This window comes from Nilaparvata lugens, chromosome 10 (genome assembly GCF_014356525.2).
Source record: "Nilaparvata lugens isolate BPH chromosome 10, ASM1435652v1, whole genome shotgun sequence".
Lineage (NCBI taxonomy): Eukaryota > Metazoa > Arthropoda > Insecta > Hemiptera > Delphacidae > Nilaparvata > Nilaparvata lugens.
The window spans coordinates 38,784,626-38,807,335 of NC_052513.1; the positions used below are offsets into that span (position 1 = coordinate 38,784,626).

The 22,710-nt window shown below is 36.3% G+C and overlaps 1 protein-coding gene across 4 annotated transcripts in view; it reads right to left on the reverse strand.

The window, feature by feature from the left end:
• The window catches only part of LOC111053224 (potassium voltage-gated channel subfamily H member 8), a 322,102-nt gene that overhangs the window by 290,826 nt on the left and 8,566 nt on the right, over positions 1–22,710 (reverse strand). The window contains exon 1 of one of the 4 annotated variants that reach the window (XM_039436818.1): positions 21,738–21,863. The exons of the other annotated variants lie outside the window; for them this stretch is intronic. Within the exon in view, the coding sequence (XP_039292752.1) occupies positions 21,738–21,755 (18 nt within the window). The 5' untranslated portion in view covers positions 21,756–21,863. Of the gene's footprint in view, positions 1–21,737; positions 21,864–22,710 lie in introns of those variants that run through there. 4 annotated transcript variants of the gene reach the window in all.

A 22,710-nucleotide genomic window follows, 5' to 3' on the forward strand; every position in this document is an offset into this window, starting at 1 on the left:
ACAGCGGCTTTTAACATGAAATGAAATGAAATTTTATTGATTCCACGTTGACAAAATATGATACAATAAAACAAAGCTGTGACATAATATCATTTTTACAAAAACAAATCAAAATCTTAAAAATAGCATGTTTAACATTAAAAACTAAACTAGTTGATTTGAAATCAATAAAAAAATTAAAGTAAATAAATAGATTAATACAGCAATAATCTATGTCCGAATTGATAAGAAAAGTACCTAATAAACTAACAGTTCTCAGGGGAATCATGCATCTCGAGGTAAAAACCTGTGGGAGATGGTGATAAATAATTAATATTCAAACTACTGCTCAGTAGAATAGAGTGGTTGAGGCCGACCAATTTTAAACACTTTAGTATTGCTCTTAAGAATGTAAGAAAATTTCACAATTTTACATAAAATAAGAATATTTTATAAATGGCTTCCTGATGGTTCAGAACCAGCCTGAAGCTGTAGGTCCACTAATCTCTCATAATCATCAGTTTCATCCCCCATGTACAAGCTCGGAGCAATTGTGGACACCATTTCCAAGGAAAATTCAACAAAACACAAAATGAGATCTATATTCATCATCATTATTGTCTAATCCCTCATAAATCATCAGTTTCATCCCTCACGCACAATCCTGGAGCACTTTTGGACACTATCCTCAGGGAAAATTCAACAAAACACAAAATGAGATCTATATTCATCTTCATCATTGTCTAATCTTTCATAATCATCAGTTTCATACCCACGCACAAGCCTGGACCACTTGTGGACACCATCCTCATTGATAATTCATCAAAACACAAAATGAGATATATATTCATCATCATCATCATTGTCTAATCTCTCATAATCATCAGTTTCATTACCCACGCACAAGCCTGAAGCACTTGTGGAACCCATCCTCAAGGAAAATTCAACAAAACAGAAATTTAGATCTATATTCATCATCATCATTGTCTAATCTCTCATAATCATCAGTTTCATCACCCACGCACAAGCCTGGAGCACTTGTGAACATCATCCTCAGGGAAAATTCAACAAAACAAAAAATGAGATCTATATTCATTATCATCATTGTCTAAAAAATATCAGTTCCAACACCCACGCACAAGCCTGGAGGACTTGTGGACATCATCCTCAGGAAAAATTGATCAGAACACAAAATGAGATCTATATTCATCACCATCATTGTCTAATATCTAATAAACATAGCCACCTCTAATACAAGGCCCCGGCCTACGATATTATTGCAACGTCGCAGTGTAGGCCTAGAATCTAATACATGATTGGTGAAAAAGATCAGCTGGTATTTTTTCAAATCTTTTTAAATCAGATTCTAGGCCTACACTGCGACGTTACAATATCGTAGGCCGGGGCCTTGTATTAGAGGTGGCTATGCTAATAATCAACAGTTCTAACACCCACGCACAAGCCTGGAGCACTTGTGGACACCATCCTCAGGGAAAATTCAACAAAACACAAAATGTCGTGATTTATTTTCACCATCATCCTTGTCAAAAAACTCACAAGATATTCCACAATACAGTAATTATTACAGCATGTCCCAGCATGATGAAACTTTTAATTACAGCAAGCAAACGCAGAGTGACACCAAGTATAGTATACCACAGTATACTATACTCTGTACAAATTAACTTCAGAATTATGCGGCGCAGAGAAATGGAGGGAGATCAGCCAATTACAGTGATTAATAGAGTCATAGGTAGAAGCGCAGTTGACAATTTGTCGATTAGAGTCGGTTGACTGAAGGATTCCAGACTGGAAACTCCGTAAGTTTGACATGAGCGCTTGAACACTCATGAGAAATTAGAAGAATGCTGGCTGGTTAGAACGGTAGCATCACCGCCGTTGTATCCCTACCTCTGTATGCCTTCTCTGTTGCTCATGTCCCTCCCAAGTTAGAAGTTAATTTGTACAGAGTATAGCTACATACTATCCTTGGAGTCACACAAGATAAACTCTCATCATTTACAAAATGACGACCGTGAAAATTTTATAGGCACCCCGTGACCTTTCCCGAGGTTTTTGTTTGTGGAGCTTTCTTTCAGTAGCGCTGCTTTTTGTTTACTGCTGGTCTTCGCCTCTATATTAGTCAAATTCACTTTAAACTGACAGCATTGGTTAAATGGGAAGCCAATGGTGATATACATGAGGATTACTGACAGTTGGAAGTATATTTCAGTATACTGTGAGTCACTTAAAACTGTCAGAATTTGTTGAATGAGAAGTTTATGGTGCAATGTATAGAAAATACTGACAGTTCAGTTTTCTCCCTATTAAGATACTCACTGAAATCTGTCAGCATGGATTGAACGGGAAGCCAATGGTGATATACATGAGGAATACTGACAGTTGGAAGTTTATCTTAGTATACTGTGAGTCACTTAAAACTGTCAGAATTTGTTGAATGAGAAGTTTATGGTGCAATGTATAGAAAATTCTGACATTCAAGTTTTCTCACTATAAAGAGACTCACTTGAACTTGTCAGCATCGGTGAAATGGGAACCATCACTGTTATTTATAAGGAACAGCTGACAGTTGAAAGTTTATCTCTCACCATAGGGAAGTCTGGACACGTATTCCAGAAATGCCAACCTAGCCGCGAGATTTCATATTCATGTCAGAAAAATTACTAATAGGCTACCACAGAGAGCTGAGTCGGCCATTTTTTTGTTCTCGCATCAAGTCCTGCATGAATAATGAATGAGCTGTATACGGATTGAGGTTTATTAGTTCGGATTATTCTGATCTTTTTTATTGGGGTTCATCATCATTAGTGACAGTACCCATGCACAAAAATATTAAACTCCAGCACAGCAAAAAAAAAGTTGCTTTGATAACTATTCAAATTGCTACAATTTACTCTTACAAAATACTTTTTCACTCGTGATGTACACAACATTTTTCCTCCACCTACATTTTTATAGAAACTGCAAATTAAATAGTTTTAATAACTCACGTTATTGGTGATGATGTTTTCTTTATTACAACATAACCTAAAATCTTAGACCAGTAATAGAATAGACACGCTGGGGAAGTCTAGACTCTGAAGCCAACATCTACTGCCAAATCCACACATCTTGACGTCACAACCAAGCTAACAACAATACATTGAATAACAAAAATGTGAGTTAAACACCACAAACACTTACACAACTAACTCAAAAAAGTTTTCTATAATTTCTTTACGATGCGTGACGTCACTGTTGTGACGTCAAGAAGGGTGGATTTGGCAGTAGATGTTGGCTTCATCGACTTTCAGTATGAATATACAATGGCCCGTGTCTATTCTATAACTACTGGTCTAAGGGTTGGCACTGTCGATTGCGCTATCTATCGGCGGCAAAAGTTGTAACAATTATCAGCTGGCCGACTATCAACAATGGCTGACTCCAGTTCGCGCGTTTCAGATTTGAATCACAGATGTAAAATATTTGTTGGCTGGTATTTTTGATGAAAGAAATATTTCAAAATATGTATTCATTATTGTCTACTGATATCATACAAACATTTATATTTCATGAGTTGATCAAATTTCTGGTTTGAGTTATTGAATTACAGCAAACGTACAGATTGAGAGATCTTCTTCTTCTTCCCGCTCCAGTCGCTGTCAGTGAGTATATAATTTACATTCAGAATGAGCATATAGAATTGCATTCTACAGGTGTCTGATAAGTCACTCCCTATTTTTTACAGCTATAATTTCTTTATTTATGAACCAAATTTGTTCGAACTACATTTGTTGGATAGAGCACTCCTTGAGGTTGTGTTTAAAACTAATTTTCATTCGTGTTTAACACTAACTTTCATTTGTGTTGGTTCAAAAATGCCCCCTCTCTTGACTATGGAAGAAAGAGCCAAAATAGCAGCTCGTTATGATGTCTGGGGATCTGTGATGCGAGTACAAAGGTGGTGGAGGGCAGGACAAGGGATCCATGCAACACTGGATGCAAAAACTGTTGAAAATTGCCATTTCGAATTACTAACAACAGGGAGTCTCGCAGATGCAAGACGATCAGGAAGACCATCAACGTCAAGGACAGCAGAGAATGTTGACAGAGTTCGTGAAATGTTCATGAGGAGCCCTAAAGGTGCGTAGACTTTCGCTCTGCTCCGCAACCGAACGTCACTCCAGCAGAGCGATTGATGATCGACCGGGGAGCGCAAGAAGATCTAACATCTTTCGTAACGTTCATGATGGGTGCGTGGGCGGTGCGTCTGTGGTTCGATGGAGGAACGAGGGCGGTACGAGGGAGGAGCGTGCTCGGTGCGGGTTGGAAGAGCGTATATGTGTACGCAGCTTAAGAAATCAATGAGTTAAGGATCACGTGAAAGTGGTCTTTCACATTACTCTGTTGCAACGAATCTTAGGCTAGCTTCACACGCATTCGGTTTCATTCGGTTCGGTTCGTTACCGAAAACGAATGAGGCTTTCATACATGTCAGGTTTTAATTCGTACGGTTCCAATTAGGTATTTTCTTCTCAAACACAGCTGTGTTTTGATTTTCACAGTTCATGCAGGTATATTTAAATATAACAGCTGGTGTTAAATTGTAAGATGTTAATATTCTTGAACAACAAAATTTTAAAGTTGATTAAAAATTGTGAATTTATTTGAATAGTTTCTTTTTGATTATGTTAATTTTGAATGTTCAGAGAGATTTCTTTCTTAAATTGAAAAGTTGTTCCTTGTTTTGACACATGGTATACAAACATCATCTCTTCTTCTCTCAATTGATGAAATCATGTAATATTCGTGGAAAAAAAAATTCTCCCTGAGTTCTAATTATTTATATCTTTCATATTTTTTTAGCAAACTATTCATTGAGGAAGAGAGGTTCCTGTGAACTAACAGAAATGAATTGACCATATGATTTTGACTTGGAAAATTTTGAAACAGATAATCACGATATCAGGTTAAAATAAAAACAAAAAGGTAAGCGTGTTTAAAAGACTTTGTTTTTCCTGTTTCCCTAACAACGAATTCGAATATGATGAAACCTATTCGTGTCGAGGGGGCGTTCGGTGCTATGCGGTTGCTATTCAGTACCGAATTCAAACCGAATCATCGTTTCACACTTATCGGAATTTGCCGAAAACGAAACGAACAGAACCAAACCGAAAGTGTGTGAAAGTAGCCTCTCGCTAGCAACGAATTGAAACTGATGGAATTATTAGATCAGTGGGCGTTCGTTCTATGCGGTTTCTATTCGGTACCGAATTCAATCGAATTAGCGTTTCACACTTATCGGAATTTGCCGAAAACGAACCGAACCGGATGAGTGTGAAACAAGCCTTAAGAGAGATCTCGGTGTTTTTGCATCCAGTGTTGCATGGATCCCTCGTTCAGCCCTCTACGACCTTTGTACTCGCACCACAGATCCCCAGACCTAATAAAGAGCTGCTATGTTGGCTCTTTCTTCCACAGTCAAGAGAGGGGGCATTTTTAAACTGGAATAAATGAAAATTGTTGTTAAACATAACCTCAACGAGTGCTCTATCTAACAAAAATGTAGTTCTAACACCATGTAAATTCTATGTAAATGATCAAATGTAAATTCTATACTCACTGACGGTGACTGTAGCGAAGAAGAAAAGAAGAACGAAGAGAGAAGAAGAAAAGAGAAGAAGAAGAAGAAGAAGAAAGAAGAAGAAGACGAATAAGAAGAAGAAGACGAAGAGCAAGAAGAAGAAGAAGAGAAGAATAAGAAGAAGAGAAGAAGAAGAAGAAGAGAAGAAGAATAAGAAGAATAAGAAGAAGAGAAGAAGAAGAAGAAAAGAGAAGAAGAAGAAGAAGAGAAGACAAGAAGAAGAAGAAGAAGAAGAAAGAAGAAGCAAGAAGAAGACGAAGAAGAAGAAGAAGAAGAAGAAAGAAGAAGAAGAGAGAAGGAAGACGAAGAAGAAGAAGAAGAAGAAGAAGAAAAGAAGAAAAAGAAGAGAGAAGAAGAAGCAAGAACAGAAGAAAGAAGAAGAAGAAGAAGAGAAGAAGAAGAAGAAGAGAAGAATCGAAGAAGAAGAAGAAGAAGAAGAGAAGAAGCAAAAGAAGAAGAAGAAGAAAGAATAAGAAGAAGAAGAAGAAGAAGAAGAAGAAGAAAGAGAAGAAGAAGAAGAAGAAGAGAAGAAAGAAGAAGAAGAAGAAGAAGAGAAGAAGAAGAGAAGAAGAGATATGGAATCTTCCAATTCGTACAATTGCTGTTATACGTTTTGTTATGATAGTGTTGTATTATTCGTGCGTGATGTTACAATGTGAAAGTGGCCGCATCTCAAGGACTTAGGTGAAAATCAATTTGCGCTCTTAAGCTAAGTGGATATGATATTTCAAGCAATTCAGTGTAAATGATCCTCAATTTCAGTACTCTCTAATGTTCGTGAATCCCTTTCAAGTTTCATATATCCTGCTGCTTTACGTTCTCTAATTTGCTGCTCTCAGATTGATATTGGCGCAACAATCGGAACTATAATCATAATCTTCATCATCATCAATTTCATCATCATCATCATCATCGTCGTCATGGATTAGGCTTTTCAAGACTGTTCCGGCGTCCATCTCTTCCTAGGTCTACCAATACTTCTTCCTAATGGCCTAAGGCTCTATCTAATAAATCTAGTTCTAATAAATTGGTTAATAAATAAAGAAATTATAGTTGTACTTGCCGTCAGGCTCGCTTCGCTCGCCATATCCGTCTAGCAAGGGGGCTCCGCCCCCTGGACCCCCGACTGGGTCGTCCAGGAATGAGATCAGCAGGCTCGCTTCGCTCGCCTGCATTTTTCATTTGAGAATTTTTATCATATGTTGGGACAATCTAGTCGGGGGTCCAGACTACACGTCCCAGGCTATAATATTCCCAGGATTGAAGTAGCAGTGCCCAATCAATTTTTCCGCGATAAATGCATTTAAATCTTCACTTGGTGCAACCTAACAAAGTCAACTCAACTTAATGCCACCTGACAAAATTATTAATTTAGTTGCATTAACAACTGTTTCAAGAGGTACTCTATCTGGATTATAGTTCTATAGTAACATATGATATGGAAATTTCATTATAATTGAGAATTGTGAGAAGAAGAATATACATGCTTAAAGACAAACTTTAAACCCTTAAAAACAACCCTTAGAGTTTAAATATTGCCAAAAGATTTCTTAGTGCGCCTCTAAAGGGCCAACTGAACATACCTACCAAATTTGAACGTTTTTGGTCCGGTAGATTTTTAGTTCTGCGAGTGAGTGAGTGAGTCAGTCAGTCAGTCAGTCAATCAGTCAGTCAGTCAGTCAGTGAGTGAGTGCCATTTCGCTTTTATATAATAGTTAAAAATAGGGAGTGACTTATCAGACACTCTATATACTCACTAGTCGCCGTCATACGGATCGCAATGGTGAACACATGACATAATTCTATTTTTTTTTCGAAAAATAATTTAATCACACTCTTAAAAGCTTTCAATACTATTATTCCACACCATTTACCCTTTTGTTGGCGTCGAAAAATATATTGAAAGCAGCTTTCTATACTAATACACCATCAATTCCCTCCTTAATTATGTTATAGCCTACTAACCAAAAATCTAAAGTGAGATACACTTTAAACTGTCAGCAGTGGTTGAATGAGAAGCATTGATGCTATTCATAAGTAATGCTGACAAAATTAAGTGAATCTGACTGTAATAGGAAAAAATAATGCATTACACTCTTATCTACTATTCTACACCGTGTATAGTGAGGTCCACGTTATAGTGGTAGTGTTTTTTATTAGCAATGGTATTGCCACCCTTGTCTATCATTCAACAAAGCGGATAGAGCTATCTCTTTCCCGCTTTGCTCTGTTGCCAGATCGTATCTTAACGTCTCTTAACTCTTGGTGGAGAGTTAGTGGGAAAGATATTTTTAATATTCTTTCCGAAGAATGGACATTGATATGTCCAAAGCTCCGCCAGTTTATGTAGATGCGTAACCATATAATTATCTATAGTTATTATATTACAAATTGCTTTTCTATCATATACAGTTCAATAATTATTTCCCTTATCTATATTATGTAAATTCATCTATAATGTTTTGCTGTACTGTAAGCTATTTTATATAAGTGTAGAAGCCAGTATATATTATAATCTACATAAATAAATTACTCAATCAATCAATCAAACAATGATAACTAATTGACGTAATATTTCATCTTAATTATGAAAATCCATTATGAAATTATTGAAAAATATAATTTCTAGTTTAATGAAATATAATTGATTATTTTAAACGAGAATGAACAGTTAATATTACATCAATACACCTGTATCAGGTACCGTATACAGAAGGCATTGACAAGACAGAGGATCAGCAACGTTTTTCTCCTTTCTTTCTCCACTGCCATTATAACGTGGACCTCACTATAGTCTAATTCTAGTTTCATGAGAACAAAGTTCGATATTTTTTGAAAAATTACTACATTAAAAATAGCATATAGTTAGTGTGTAATTGAGTTTGTTGATAAGATGTCAGTTTAAACCCGAGAGAATAGACGATGTTCGTTTGTTTCTGGTTTAAACTATTATCGTATGTGGAACATATTATTATTTTCCAAACAACGTTCAGTTTACCACCATTCTCTGTTTTTGTAGTTTACTACATTTTTGAAAAATTTAATAGCTCCTCTGGATAAATCATTACAGTTTTTGCGCAACCACTGAAAGTTGTAATTTCCGTCATTCTGATGCCGTCAAAACCTCTGATGGAAAATGCACTAGAGATAGAGAGAGATTAGATTAAAGTTCTTTACTCATGTAAGTAAGAGAAAGAGAGAGAGTGACACAGCGTGTGTGAGACAGACAGAGAGATTAGATTAGAGTTCTTTATTTATGTATGTTAAAATAGAAAGACGGGTAGAGAGTGAGAGAGAAAGACAGAGCTGGTGAAATAGTGTGGGAGACAGACAAATTGGCAGTGAGAGAAAGTCAGAGACAGAAAAAGAGTGGTCGAGAGAGAGACTGACAGAGAAGGAGAGAGAGAAAGTGAGAGACAGAGAGAGATCGTGAAAGAGGAAGAAGATGTAATAAAAAGTGTGAGTAAGAAGGAGAACCAATTTAATGTGAAAAAGGAGAGCAAATCTGCGTGAAGAATTTGTAAAACGTGGATAAGGGTGAGAGAAAGGAAGAAAGTGAGTAGAGTAGTGAAGAGAGAGTGAGACACAGGGAGCGCTTGATGAATCACATTAAAAAAATAGATAGTAATTGAGAGAGGAAGAAGGTGTGAGAGAGTAAAAGGGTGAAAGAGAGTAAGAGAGAGAAGAGTGAGTGTGAGAGAGAAAGAGTGAGTGACCGAGAGAGAAGCTGTTAATAGGCACTCAATTCTCTTCACATAATAGATAGCTTACAAAATTCAATTTCCAAAGTATTCGTATTCAAGCTTTATGGAACATCAATGGTAATGTCGAGGTTTTAAATTGTTTTAAACTAGATTGGGAGTAATTTCAGAGCAATTTCACTGCTTTAAGTGTTTGGTAATTGATAAATAATAGACAGTAATTGAACTTTTAGAATGTAGTGTGAGTATTTTCCTATCTGTGTTCTAGTAAAGGTGATTTTGTGCTAAAATATTATCATTGAGTAAATTGTAATTAACTAGCCTACTGATTTTGATTGTTAATTCGATAATTGAAATAATGTCCACACTTATTAAACAAACTAGTAAAACACAAGTATAGCAACTTGGAATTCAAGATAATTATTATTTATTGGAAAATGAAGAAACTAGATATAAATGGTAACGATTTCTACAAAAATTTCAAATACTAGTGGAGGGGAGCATTGGTGGAACTCTCACAATTTTCATTCATTGAAAAATTGAGAAACTAAATATGGTAACGACTGCTACACCATTATCAATTTCTAGTGATCGGAAGCTCAAAAATTAAGCAGCAAAATGTATAGAGCCATATGTTTGGTGGCTGGTCGAACTCTCAAGGTTACAGTCTGTCATTGGCCGAGACAAGACACGCCAATAGTGGGCGGAGCGTACACACTACAATCATGAGAAATAATACTGAACAACAACCATGATAAAAATACGGCATAGTTGAAGTGATTATTATATCACCAAGAAGAAGAAGAAGAAGAAGAAGAAGAAGAAGGAAGAAGAAGAAGAAGAAGAGAAGGAAGAAGAAGAAGAAGAAAGAGGAAGAAGAAGAAGAAGAAGAAAAAAAAAAGAAGAGAAGAAGAAGAAGAAGAAGAGAAGAGATAGAAGAGAAGAAGAAGAAGGAAGAAGAAGAAGAAGAAGAAGAAGAAGAGAAGAAGAAGAAGAAGAAGAAGAAGAAGAAGACAGGAGAAGAAGAAGAAGAAGAAGAGAGAAGAAGAAGAAGAAGAAGAAGAAGAACGAAGAAGAAGAGAAGAAGAAGAAGAAGAAGAGAAGAAGAAGAGAAGAAGAAGAAGAAGAAGAAGAAGACGAAGAAGAAGAAGAAGAAGAAGAAGAAGAAGAAGAAGAGAAGAAGAAGAAGAAGAAGAAGAAGAAGAAGAAGAAGAAGAAGAAGAAGAAGAAGAAGAAGAAGAAGAAGAAAACGAAGAAGAAGAAGAAGAAGAAGAAGAAGAAGAAGAAGAAGAAGAAGAAGAAGAAGAAAAAAAAGAAGAAGAAGAAGATGAAGGAAAAAAATATTTTTGTTATCAGAGAATTAAATGCCTTGCAAAACAAACTAGTGTAGTCTAAATAAGTAGTGATTACAGAATAAGATAATTTTTTATTTTTATACCAGCTTCACAGGGTAGCAAGGGAATATCATTTAGGAATATATGGGCTATAATATTTTTCTAAAAACTGGAACTACGTTGAGGGATGCAACAATGGCGATACTTGTAAATATTCTGGGGCAGAATGCACCAGTAATAAAATAGTGCATAAAATTATGCAGCAGAGTTCATGGGGTAACACTATCAGTAAGAATGCACAGGTTGTGTACGTAATAAAGTAGTACGCCAAGTGTATAAAATTATGCAATTAAATGCTTGATAAATTCGTAGATCTCATAAAATTTTCAAGTGGTTGGAGGAGGTTGTATGAATTTTAATGATGTGTCGTTTTTATGGGATTTGAGCTTTATGACTAACAACATACTGTACTGTTTCAGGGGGATGAAAATTAAAATGAACTTTATTCTGCCTTTGAATATTAGATCAGTTGAATACAATCATGGTTTCAGAACTATACTATAGTGTGGTCCACGTTATAATGGCAGTAGATAAAGATAGAAGAATAGCGATGCCAATTCTCTGCATTAATTAATTATATTTCTACACCGTCAAAAACATAATAATTATGTTTTGACAATTATTGTCATCGTTGTGGACCTAGAAAAGGATAGTACCACCGGCTTTGTCGAATGATAGACAAGGATAGCAAAACTAAAGTTGATCAAATACTGTCATTATAACGTGGACCGCACTATAGCAGCAATTTTTCATAGACGCTGCCAGATGTGAGGAAGATCACTGAGACTGATAAAATGACTAAGAAAACTTCAGAATGAGTGATAAAATTATAATATCCCATTATCCTTGATTGATAAAGAGGAATAACTGATAAAATAATAAGATACCGTAATTGAATAGGAGGATATTATTCATTATATGTTTATAGTACTCTTTAAAATTAATAAAATAGTAAAACAAGAATACAATTAATTGTAATGTAACTACTAGTTTCTGTGATCACACCATCGTGAGGTGTGAAATAGGTTCTGAACGGGAGTCCGATGGTAGCAAGCATTGAGAAGGCACATTTAATGTTAAGTCGGGCCTAGGCCAGAAACTCAAGTTCTGTCGTAAATTTGTCAAACTCTCTAAATAAGGATTATGATATAATTCTATTTCACAAATACAAAAAAGTAGCCCTTAATTCATACATTTTAAAAAAGGAGAATATTATTACATGAAGAAACGATGAAACGGGTAAAATCTGTCTAAATGGAAGCATGGAACGGTCAAGCGAGAACAATACAACTGCGAGACCCTTTGGCAGGTAAATTTAGCACATTATTTAAAAACAAGAATGAACAGTTAATATCACATAAGATATACCGGTATCAGCTATCCTCTATAGAAGGCAGTGGCAAGGCCGAGAATTGGCAAAACTGTTGTCCTATCTTTCTCCACTGCCATTATAACAGAATAAAGCTGGATCCTTACACATCAGTTAACGTGTTATTTTTATTCCTATGAGTTCTTGTGGTACTATGCATACTAACTCGATTGGGTAGGAATCATTGAAAAAACACATTTATATTCTTGTCACATCCCCATTTATGTAGATTTATATAGTTACTAGCCGTCAGGCTCGTTTCGCTCGCCATATCCGTCTAGCCTGGACCCCGACTGGATCGTCCAAAAATGAGATCAGCGGGCTCGCTTCGCTCGCCTGATTTTCATTTGAGCATGCTTCATTCCATCAGAAAGTCAAAGTACTGAGAAAAACGCAAAAAACTGATAAAAAAGTTGGAAAAACGCTGATTTTCGGCGTATCTTTGATGAAATATTAAAGTCACCTCACCACAAAATTTTTAGACCCTAGCAAAACCTCTGTACCAAATTTGAACATATTCTGTCCATTACTTGATGAAAGAACTGAAAAAACGCAAAAAAACGCGATTTTGGGCGTATCTTTCGCGTTATTTCAGATTCCTTCTAACACAACATTATTACACTCTAGCTGAGCTCCTGTACTAAATTTGAACATTATTTTCTGTTCATTTGTTCACGATAAAGCTGAGACAACGCTAAAAACCGCTGGAAAAACGCAGATTTTGGGCGATCTTTGGAAATTGTTCCAAATCCTTCTTTAGTGCGCCTCTAAAGGGCCAACTGAACATACCTACCAAATTTGAACGTTTTTGGTCCGGTAGATTTTTAGTTCTGCGAGTGAGTGAGTGAGTGCCATTTCGCTTTTATATTTATATAGATTATGAGTAAAATCCTATACTGTCCCCAACCTAAAACCATGATCTCAGTTCTGATGCTACCCAAGATTTCTCCGCATTCCGAGAGACAATTTTGGCTGAATTAAAGTTGCTTCTCGTTTTCATAGACACATATTTTGGCACTAAAGACTTTTTGTTGAAACAAATATTTCTTTCTGCTATTCCATCATTTCATTTAATATTAAAATATAGTTTCACTTGAACTGCTCGTCTGGCATCTTCGATAGAATTTTTTGAATGAGAATTGATATTGTGGAATTTTTTCATAATTGAAAAAACAGTTTTATTCATGTCACATCCACATTTATGGGTAGGAATAGTTTAACAAAAAGAGTATTTTTTATTTCTTACAAGTACATCATTAGAATAATATTATAGAGAGAGGAAAAATAATGTAACCTTGCGTTATTCCTCTCCCAAATTCAGATAATTAAGCTACATTTAGAACTTATCGGGATGTTATTCTCACTGTACCGGACTCGTTCACCGTCACTGATGACGGAGTTCACCTCGTCTCACCGGAGTTCGTCTCATGTGGGAGTTCGCCTTAATAGAGATGAATAATGAATAGAGATGTGGGAGTCCGCCTTAGAGATGAATAATGAGATAAAGTATGAAGTTATGAGGAAACCCTAAACATTAATAATAGAGAATAGAGAGACTCAACCTTGCCATCGTTTTAACAGCATTTGTCTCGTATCTTGAAGCAAATATTTGAATAAGATTACGAATTATCTTCAAAATGCCAGCGTTCCTTATGAATAACACCAATGCTTCATATTAAAACAATATACTGACAGTTTATATTAATTATACTCATCACCCACCTGATACAATAGCAGAGAATCTAAGGTACAGTATCCACTTGGAGACTGTAGTGAGATCACTTTAGCCTCACTGGAACCGTATTCAACCGATCCGTTCGACCGTTGTATCGGACGAATCTGCCGGCCGTTAATTCGGCCGAATATGGCCGTCAATTGGAACCGTTTACTTCAGTCTAGTTCAGTAGTGGCTGAACTATTGAATATTGGATAAATATTGAATTAACTACTATCATAGCCACCAAAATTTGTCACAAAGATTATATTGAGATTTTGGAAATTGGATAAACAAATACCCACTAAATAAGTTGTTCATTACAATAATCTTACCTTCAGATAAGATTGTTTAGAAATACTTTTTAAAGTATTTTGAATACTTATAAAGATGATAAATGGATAATTTTCATTCATATCAATGGAATACTTGAGTGAAGTTGATCTTTGTCCACAGATTCCTTTGAACATCACGACGATGATATCTTTTGTCTTGCATATCCCACAATGGAAAATGCTCTTGAACCAAACTTATTAACTTTTCATTGTCCATAGTTACAACTTTATAAAACAGAACAACTTCAAAAAACAAAAACAAAAAAGACTGTGAAACAATTTTAGGCTAGGAACACTAGTTGTTGTCTCAGCTCGACTAGTTAGTTCGGCCGGTTAGAGCCGGAAAATCCCATTCAATTCGGATCGAAAAATTTGATCGGCCGGAGACGACCGTTCAGCCGGAGACGGACGTATGAACCTGTTGCAATAGACGAGCATCTATAGCTTTCTTTGTTGGGGGATCGTTCGGACGAGTTCGGTAGTTTTCGGCCGGTGCTTGTTCGGACGAAATCGGTTCCACCTTACTCTGGCAGCATCCCTTGTAAATAACATCAATATTCCCCATGCAAACAGTACTGACTGTTGATAATTACACTCACCACCCACCTGATACCATAGCAGAGAATGTAAGGTCCAGGGGACTAACTTGGAAACTATTGTAAGACCACTTCAAACTGTTTAGAATCCCTCATAAACAACATCCACTCAATGCTGACAGTTAGTGGTGAATTCAGTCGCCCACTCACCAATTATACAACAAATCCCCTAACAGTGGTGCGGTTGTGAATACAATAACTATATAACTATATCTAAATAGTTACTGTAGTTGTGATTACCATTTGATAGGATTGATGCCACCCTGTGACGTCATAGAACCCTCCCCTGCCCTTTTTCAACCCCAGTTATTAACACCCCATACAACAGAAGCATCAAGTGACATTGAGCCTCTCTAATTAACACAGCTGCTCCTTCCCTCTCATCTTTCGATGAGACTTACAAGTGTATCACAACTTTGAACCGTCCTTAAGTATGCCCTCCCTACTTAAGTAACGCTTAGCCCTTGAGAGGCTGAAGATGCTTGCCTGTTACCTGCCTGTCTGTCTGTCAGCTATCTCTACTTTTAGTCAAGTTACCGTGGATAATGAGGTTATTATGTTATTCAGTGTGATGTCTTCAAAGTCTTTTGGGAGTGATTGCTGTTTTTGTGATAGGTGTTGATCTCGCACAGTGGCGCCATTTAGGGGCGGCAGGGGGGGAACTTAGCCCCCCCCCCCAAGGATCAGATGAATAATGAAAATTGTGGTCTATCTACACAAATCCTTGGAATCTCATACTGATTTAACACTTTTTTTAAACAGCAGTAGTATAATTCCTTCTACAGTATCAACAATGTAGCAAAATTGCCTTGAAAGCATGGATACGGGTACGGAGTTATAAAGAATATTTTATTCTCTGTGGTATAGTTGAAGCTTAAATGGCTGCAATTTTTGATGAGGGCACAATAAGTGGGTTATTGCATGAATTTCAACGTGAGAATTAACAAGTTGCAAGATGTCACAGTGAAAGCAAAAGAAAGGGCACAATCAAAAATGTATGTACAGAGTTGGTCAGAATTATGGGAACAGCATAATGTTCCTCTAGCTTTCTAACTGGAAGCTATTTTCCAATTAGAATATGATCCCCAATGAAATAGTTGAAATTGTCATTGTAAAAGAAAAATTTATCTGTTTCCATGATTTTTAAGACATCTGTTTCAGTGTATTCCTACTTTAGGGCTATATTTCTCTGTAGGCCTATATTTCATTATTTAATAACTAATAATGTACATGTTTGTATTGATACTTCAATCACGTTTGTATAAAACTGGAAAAAAAAGAAGAAGAAAATAACATCTTCGAATGTTAGACTACATTTATGGGGTGAAACCCAGGACCCTCTATCCTTTGGGGCTATTCCTTCCCCCCCTCATCAATCTTGGTTTTTGCCCCCCCCCCTAGCAGTTTGGTGAAATGGCGCCACTGTCTCGCAGGATACAAAACCGTAGAATAAAAATAGCATAAGAATATAACCCAAGATAGTTTATGTTCTAAATTTCAAGCAGATATTTTATTAAGTGAAGCCGATTACTGTCTATTATTACTGTTTTGGCTTGGTGAGAGTGTAAGAGCTGGACATTATGTATAAGTATACTGCACAGTCCAAGTAACTGGTGTTGGTGGAACGAATTTATGCTGACACTTCCGTAGGATAGACTTTAACCATGTGCCACGGTTGGTGAAACAGGGCATCACAGTGGGCTGATTTATCCACTTCTGGTGAAGTTGAACATTTTTGAAACAGATGATATCAATATTGGTAAAATCATAAAATTGATTTTAAACTATTACCACTCTGGTTTGACACCTCCCAAGGTGTAAAATTACTAATTATTATTAATTCAAATTTTAACTATTAATAAAATTACAATTCAAGGATACAATTAATTCATTTAGAGGAGTAGTGAATAGAATAGAGTAAATAAACGTAGTTTACAGGAAAAATCCGATGCTACGAAAAAGTACTTCACTACGTGGAGTAGTACTTATAGAGAATGGAATGAATAAACGTAGTTTTCAGGAACCACCAACCTGCTGTTCATTCTCCAATCAATTTAACCACGTTTACAAAATCCAAGAAACATGGAAGGTACGAGGGTAAATACTTTCAAATCAGAATAATTGGCCAAGAATCCCTTCATCGATTTTATTTTATGCTTTCGCTTTAGTTTATTGCTTTTTAATCATTATTTGTTTACTACTCCCCTCCAACGAAGCTGACCTTTTTGATTGATTGGAACTTTCAATGGCTTCCAGAGAGAAAAAACTAGTTTGATAAATAGAAAGGAAAAGAGAAAATTTCGTGAGAAAGAGAGAGAGAGAGACAGACACAGTGAGTGAGAGAGAAAGAGGAAGTGAGAGACGGCGAGAGAGAGAGAGTGATAGGGAGACAGATTGAGAGTGTGACAGAGAGTGTGAGGAAGTGAGAGACGGCGAGAGAGAGTGTTAGGGAGACAGATTGAGAGTGTGACAGAGTGAGAGAGAGTGATTGATAGTGAGACAGAGAAAGAGAGAGATTGAGGCAGAGAGAGAAGACAGAAAGGAGACGAATGACCCTAGGATTAATTTGCTTTTTTCAATAGTCTGAGTAGAAAAGTTTCATCGATTGCAATTTGTTTTGTCTAGGTCTAGTGCACTCTCGTAGTGAACATTTCATGGTACACTGAAAAGCTGAAAGCTTTCAATAGAAATTGCTATTAACTTCTTTTTTCTTGTGAATTTTCTCCTAATAAATGATGTAACAGTTTATTTTATGGAGTATCTTGTAACTGTACGCTTATATATTAGTATTGGTTTTATTATTGTCAGTGAGTATAGAATTTACTATGTATAGAATGTACATTCTATAATCACCGATTGTGATATCAACCGAATAATATAATATAGTATGGGTGGAGCTCTACGATTGGCCATTATACTTTGTTCAAATTAACTTCCGACTTGGGATAGACATGCGCAGCAGAGAAGGCATACAGCAGCAGGGATACAACGGCTGCTATGTTGCCGTTGTGTATCGGCCAGCGTTCTCTAATTTCCAGTGAGTATTCAAGCGCTCATGTTAAATTTAGGAAGTTTCCTCTCTGCAATCACAGACTCGACTGACTTTATTCGACAAATTGACAACTAGACTTCTACCTATGACTCAATCCATCACTGCAATTGGCTGATCTCCCTCCATTTCTCTGCGCTGCAAATTCCTCCAAGTCTGAAGAAGATTTGCACGGAGTATAGCTGTTGACCAATGATGGTTGAGCTTTACTGTCATTGGTCAAGACTAGAATTGACACCTTATAATCCCAAATATGGTTATGAGAAATTTAGTTCTGAAATGTTCACCTATCTCTGTCTCTCTTTCTCCCTGACTGTTAGGCTAGCTAAACACACATCGATTTTTGTTCGAACGATATTTTTCTGTACTTATAAATTATATCACATTAAACAAATGATTTCAAAAATATGATGTTTTCGCCATACTGCACAGAAATCAGCTGTTTTCCAGTCCCTACTTAGATCTGAAAGACATTGTTTGCAGACGACTCTCGTCTGACGTCAGAACAGGTTTCTTTCCGGCCTAGGCCGGAAAAAGTACCCTTTCCAGCCGCTAACATGGAACTAAGAAAGGTGATCAAAAAACAGCTGATCAAAAAACTTTTCATTATTTGTGTTCATTATTAAATAATTAAAACATTTATAATAATATAATCTTATTGTCATTTGAGAGAATAAAAAAGTATAAACTCAACCTCCCATATAATTGAACATTTCGAGCCGGAAAAATCTCATTTTCTGCTCTAGGTGCGAAATATACTATTGTCAAGCTCCGTTTAATCTGATAGAATTCATTAGGACGGCAAAATATCGTACGAACAGTAATCGATGTTTGTGTGCAGGGCTTTAGGTTTGTGTGGCAGAGAGGGCCTGGAGTCCTAACTCCGCCCAAATAGAGACATAAAATCAATCAATTATTAACACTCAACAATCAATCTTTGTTTTTCCTATTGCTATGATCTAGAATCAGTCTTCACTCTTCATCGGGACACTGGAGAAGTGATTTGAAAATCCATTGACTACATGCATAATGAATGACCATTTCTTTCTTACACAGACATCGATTTATTTTGGATGTACGATTTTTTCCGACCTTAAGAACTCTATCAGATTGAACGGAACTTGACAAACATGATCTGTTTGACATCACCTGTTTAATCTAAAAGAATTTATAAGGACGGCAAAAAATCGTACGAACAAAAATTGATGTGTGTGTAAATGACTTTACACAGACATCGATTTTTGGACGTACGATTTTTTCCCGTCCTTATGAATTCTATCAGATTGAACGGAACTTGACAAACATAATCTGTTTGAAACCATCTGTTTAATCTAATAGAATTTATAAGGACGGCAAAAAATCGTACGTTCAAAAATCGATGTGTGTGCAACTGCTCAACTGACTCAACCATTTCTCTCTTTCTTCATTTCTCTCAATCGCTCGACCTGCCACACATTCTCTCTTTTTTTATTTCTTTCAATCGCTCTACCTCCCACTCATCCTGACTCTTTCTCTATTTAAATGCAGTCTATTTCACTCACTGACCATCAATAGCGAGAGAGGATTTCGTATGTGAGATGACACCTGTCAGCATTGAATGAACGAGCAGCATCCACGTTATCCATAGAACATCCTGACAGTTTTAAGCGAATTTCACCGCTGTCATTACAAGCAGTTCCACATCCAACTTTCAGCATTACTTGAGAATTTGACCAATGCTACCCATTCGACCAACGCTGACCGTTCAAAGTGAATCCAGGCATAAATGGCAAACATCTATACGTGATGAGAATGTTCCCAAAGGACTGAATAAGCCATTGGGAACGGCCAACTGATTTAATCCACTAACGAATGCATTCACAGCACATAAATATACCGTTTTCAACGTAAAATAACCTCTATATAGATACTCGTATATGCTGGAGTAGGTAAACTTACCCCTATATAGATACGTGTTTACGTTAAAGTACGTGAAATACACCTGATACAGATATACGGTAGATAACTTGCATACGCTGAAGTAGGTGTATATAGATACTAACCCCTATATAGATAATTGTTCACGCTAAAGTACGTGAGATGACCCTAGATATAGATAGAGTACCCTACATATATAGTAGCCCTATATAGATACAGCCACCCAGTACGTAAAATGACCCTGTAGATATAGTAGCCCTGTATAGATACAGTCACCCTGTACGTAGAATGACCCTGAATATACAGTACCCTACAGATATAGTGGCCCTGTACAGATACAATGACCCTGTATACGGTGAAGTACTATTACGTTATACAGGTGTACTTCTCTCAAGGGAAGGGTTGACTTTGTGTACCTATGTATAGAGGGGGTTGAAACGTATGTAGGTCCCATCTACATAATATAGAAAAGGATAGACCATGAATGTGTCTATTTATAGAGACTTCAGTTTGTATAATTGACCGAGCGAAGTGAGGTCTAAGATTCAAGTCGACGGTTTGGCATTTCTCTCAATGTTTGAATGTTTAAATGTTTGAATGTTCAATTGTTTATATGTTTATATGTTGTGCATTTACGGCGAAACGCGGTAATAGATTTTCATTAAATTTGACAGGTATGTTCCTTTTTTAATTTCGCGTCGACGTATATACAAGGTTTTTGGATATTTTGCATTTCAAGGATAATATAAAAGGAAAAAGAAGCCTCCTTCATACGCCAATATTAGAGTAAAAATCAGACTATAGAATTATTCATCATAAATCAGCTGACAAGTGATTACACAGATGAGTGGAGAAGCCAGTCTATTGCTGTATTTCCATAAGGTCTATAGTTTCAATCAAAGACCTTAAAGAGGTATGCATCTTTAAGCTGGGTTTACACCAAAGCTATTAACAAAATGTTAATAACTTAATCCTTATAGATTCTATTAGATTGAACGGAAGTTGACAATACACATCTTCATCATATGTATGATAAGTTATGTTCAATCTAATATAATCTATAAGGATTGAGTTACCGTATTAACATTTTGTTAATAACTTTGGTCTAATCGCAGCTTTAAGGTCTTTAGTTTCAATATATACTAATGCGTGCCCATTAGTATCAATATTCTCACATTAAAAAACGAATTTAAAAGGTGATTGAAAATAAACAAATGAACTGAATAATGCTGGAGAAATTATAATATTTTTCATTGTAAAAAAATAATTTTCATCAGATAGAGAGATTTAAAACAAGTGACATCAGGTACTTGTGGATGAGAATACTGCGTGAGGTCTACTGTTCACAGAACTACTAGCTTTTGTCTATTCCTTAATTCTCTATGCTCAGTGGCGATATTCAAATAAGAAATCATCGGGAATTTTACTGACTCTGGTACTGATAATCTGGGAATCCGTCTCAAAGTTTGGCAACAGATAATTGAGTCAGCCCCATGAGCCAATCATTTTCAGGTTATCGTTGAAGATCAGGTATAATAAACCACTCGAATATCTACAACCACACATCTGATATCCTTGAAACTACACGAATACAAGATAATTTCTGAGTTGGTTATCTAACTCGCAATGTTTGTAGCTATACAAATCTACAGCTGGTTGCTGTAGTTGGTAACCCTTTGTGAGTAGAATTAATTATAATTAGATACCATTATAATTCATTTATTGTATAAAATACTATAATCATACTACAATTATGACATTGGAGGAAAAACTAGGCTGAGCCTGTACTATTTCTCTCCAAAAATTTTGATAAAATGTTAATGTTGTTAATGTTTATTTTCGGTCCAGGAATGATGATTTAGAATTTTGAATTTTGAAGGTTGATTTTATACTCTAAATGAATCACAGAATGTATAACAATAAATTAAAAACTTTAGAAATATTGATAGATTTTTAAAATAGATTTTCGGAGTTCATTATGGTTATAAATTTGGATAACGATTAAAAATCACTCTTTACATCAAAGATACAATACTCACATTAACTTCCTGATCCATTAACGAGCCACTACATACTGGAAATATTCGTTGGAACTGCAAAATTCACGAGCGCGACGACATAGAAGTCAGTTCCACTTGAAATTCGCGACGCGACTGATCCAAAACAAAGACAGAGGTCAACGTCTAGATTTGACAAGCTACGACAGGCGACGTGCTAACGTGCTGGCCGGTAGACTCTTCATGGCTGTCGCGTGCCGTTCACCGGTTGCCATGGTAACGGCGCTTGGCGGCACATTTGAAAATTTCAAAATTACTCCCAATTGATTATTCCAGCTGTATGGCCCGGCATTTTTATACAATCTGTTTCAATCAGCTGATCACGTGTGAAACGTTACAATATTCTCGGCTTAGAAAGAGAAGAAGGAGAAGAAAGAGAAGAAGGAAAAAAAGAGAGGAAGGAGAAGAAAAAGAAGAAGGAGAATAAGAAGAAGAAGAACAAGAAAAAGAAGAAGAAGGAGGCCAGCTGATGATATCAAATGGGCTGCAAAGCTGTTTAATTACTAAAGCCGCGTTTACACCGGAGTTGGCAATAAAAAATTGCCAATTTCGATTGCAGACGCTAGTTGCCGATGGAAGTCTGCAACTTGTACTTGCAACCTGGGCACATAGTTTGTTTTTAGGTCTGCAACCTGCAACTTGCAACTAAACTTTACAGTATGTAGAAAATCAGACAGTATGTAGAATGTCGAGTGCTGAAGGCAGCGTGTGTTATTTTATCAAAATGTAGAAAACCGAGAAGATACTGGGTTCGACCTTCATTGCAGGCAAGAGCAAAGTATAGCGGCAGCGATCTTTTAAATGATTTAAATCGAGATGATACAGATCCTTTGATGGGAGAATTGAGATGCGATGGCAGTGTAAAAAACTTTTTAAGAATGTCAAGTGACGATTTTGAAAGTTTAATTGTTGGTATTGGACACATAATTAGTAAACAGGATACTAACTACAGGAA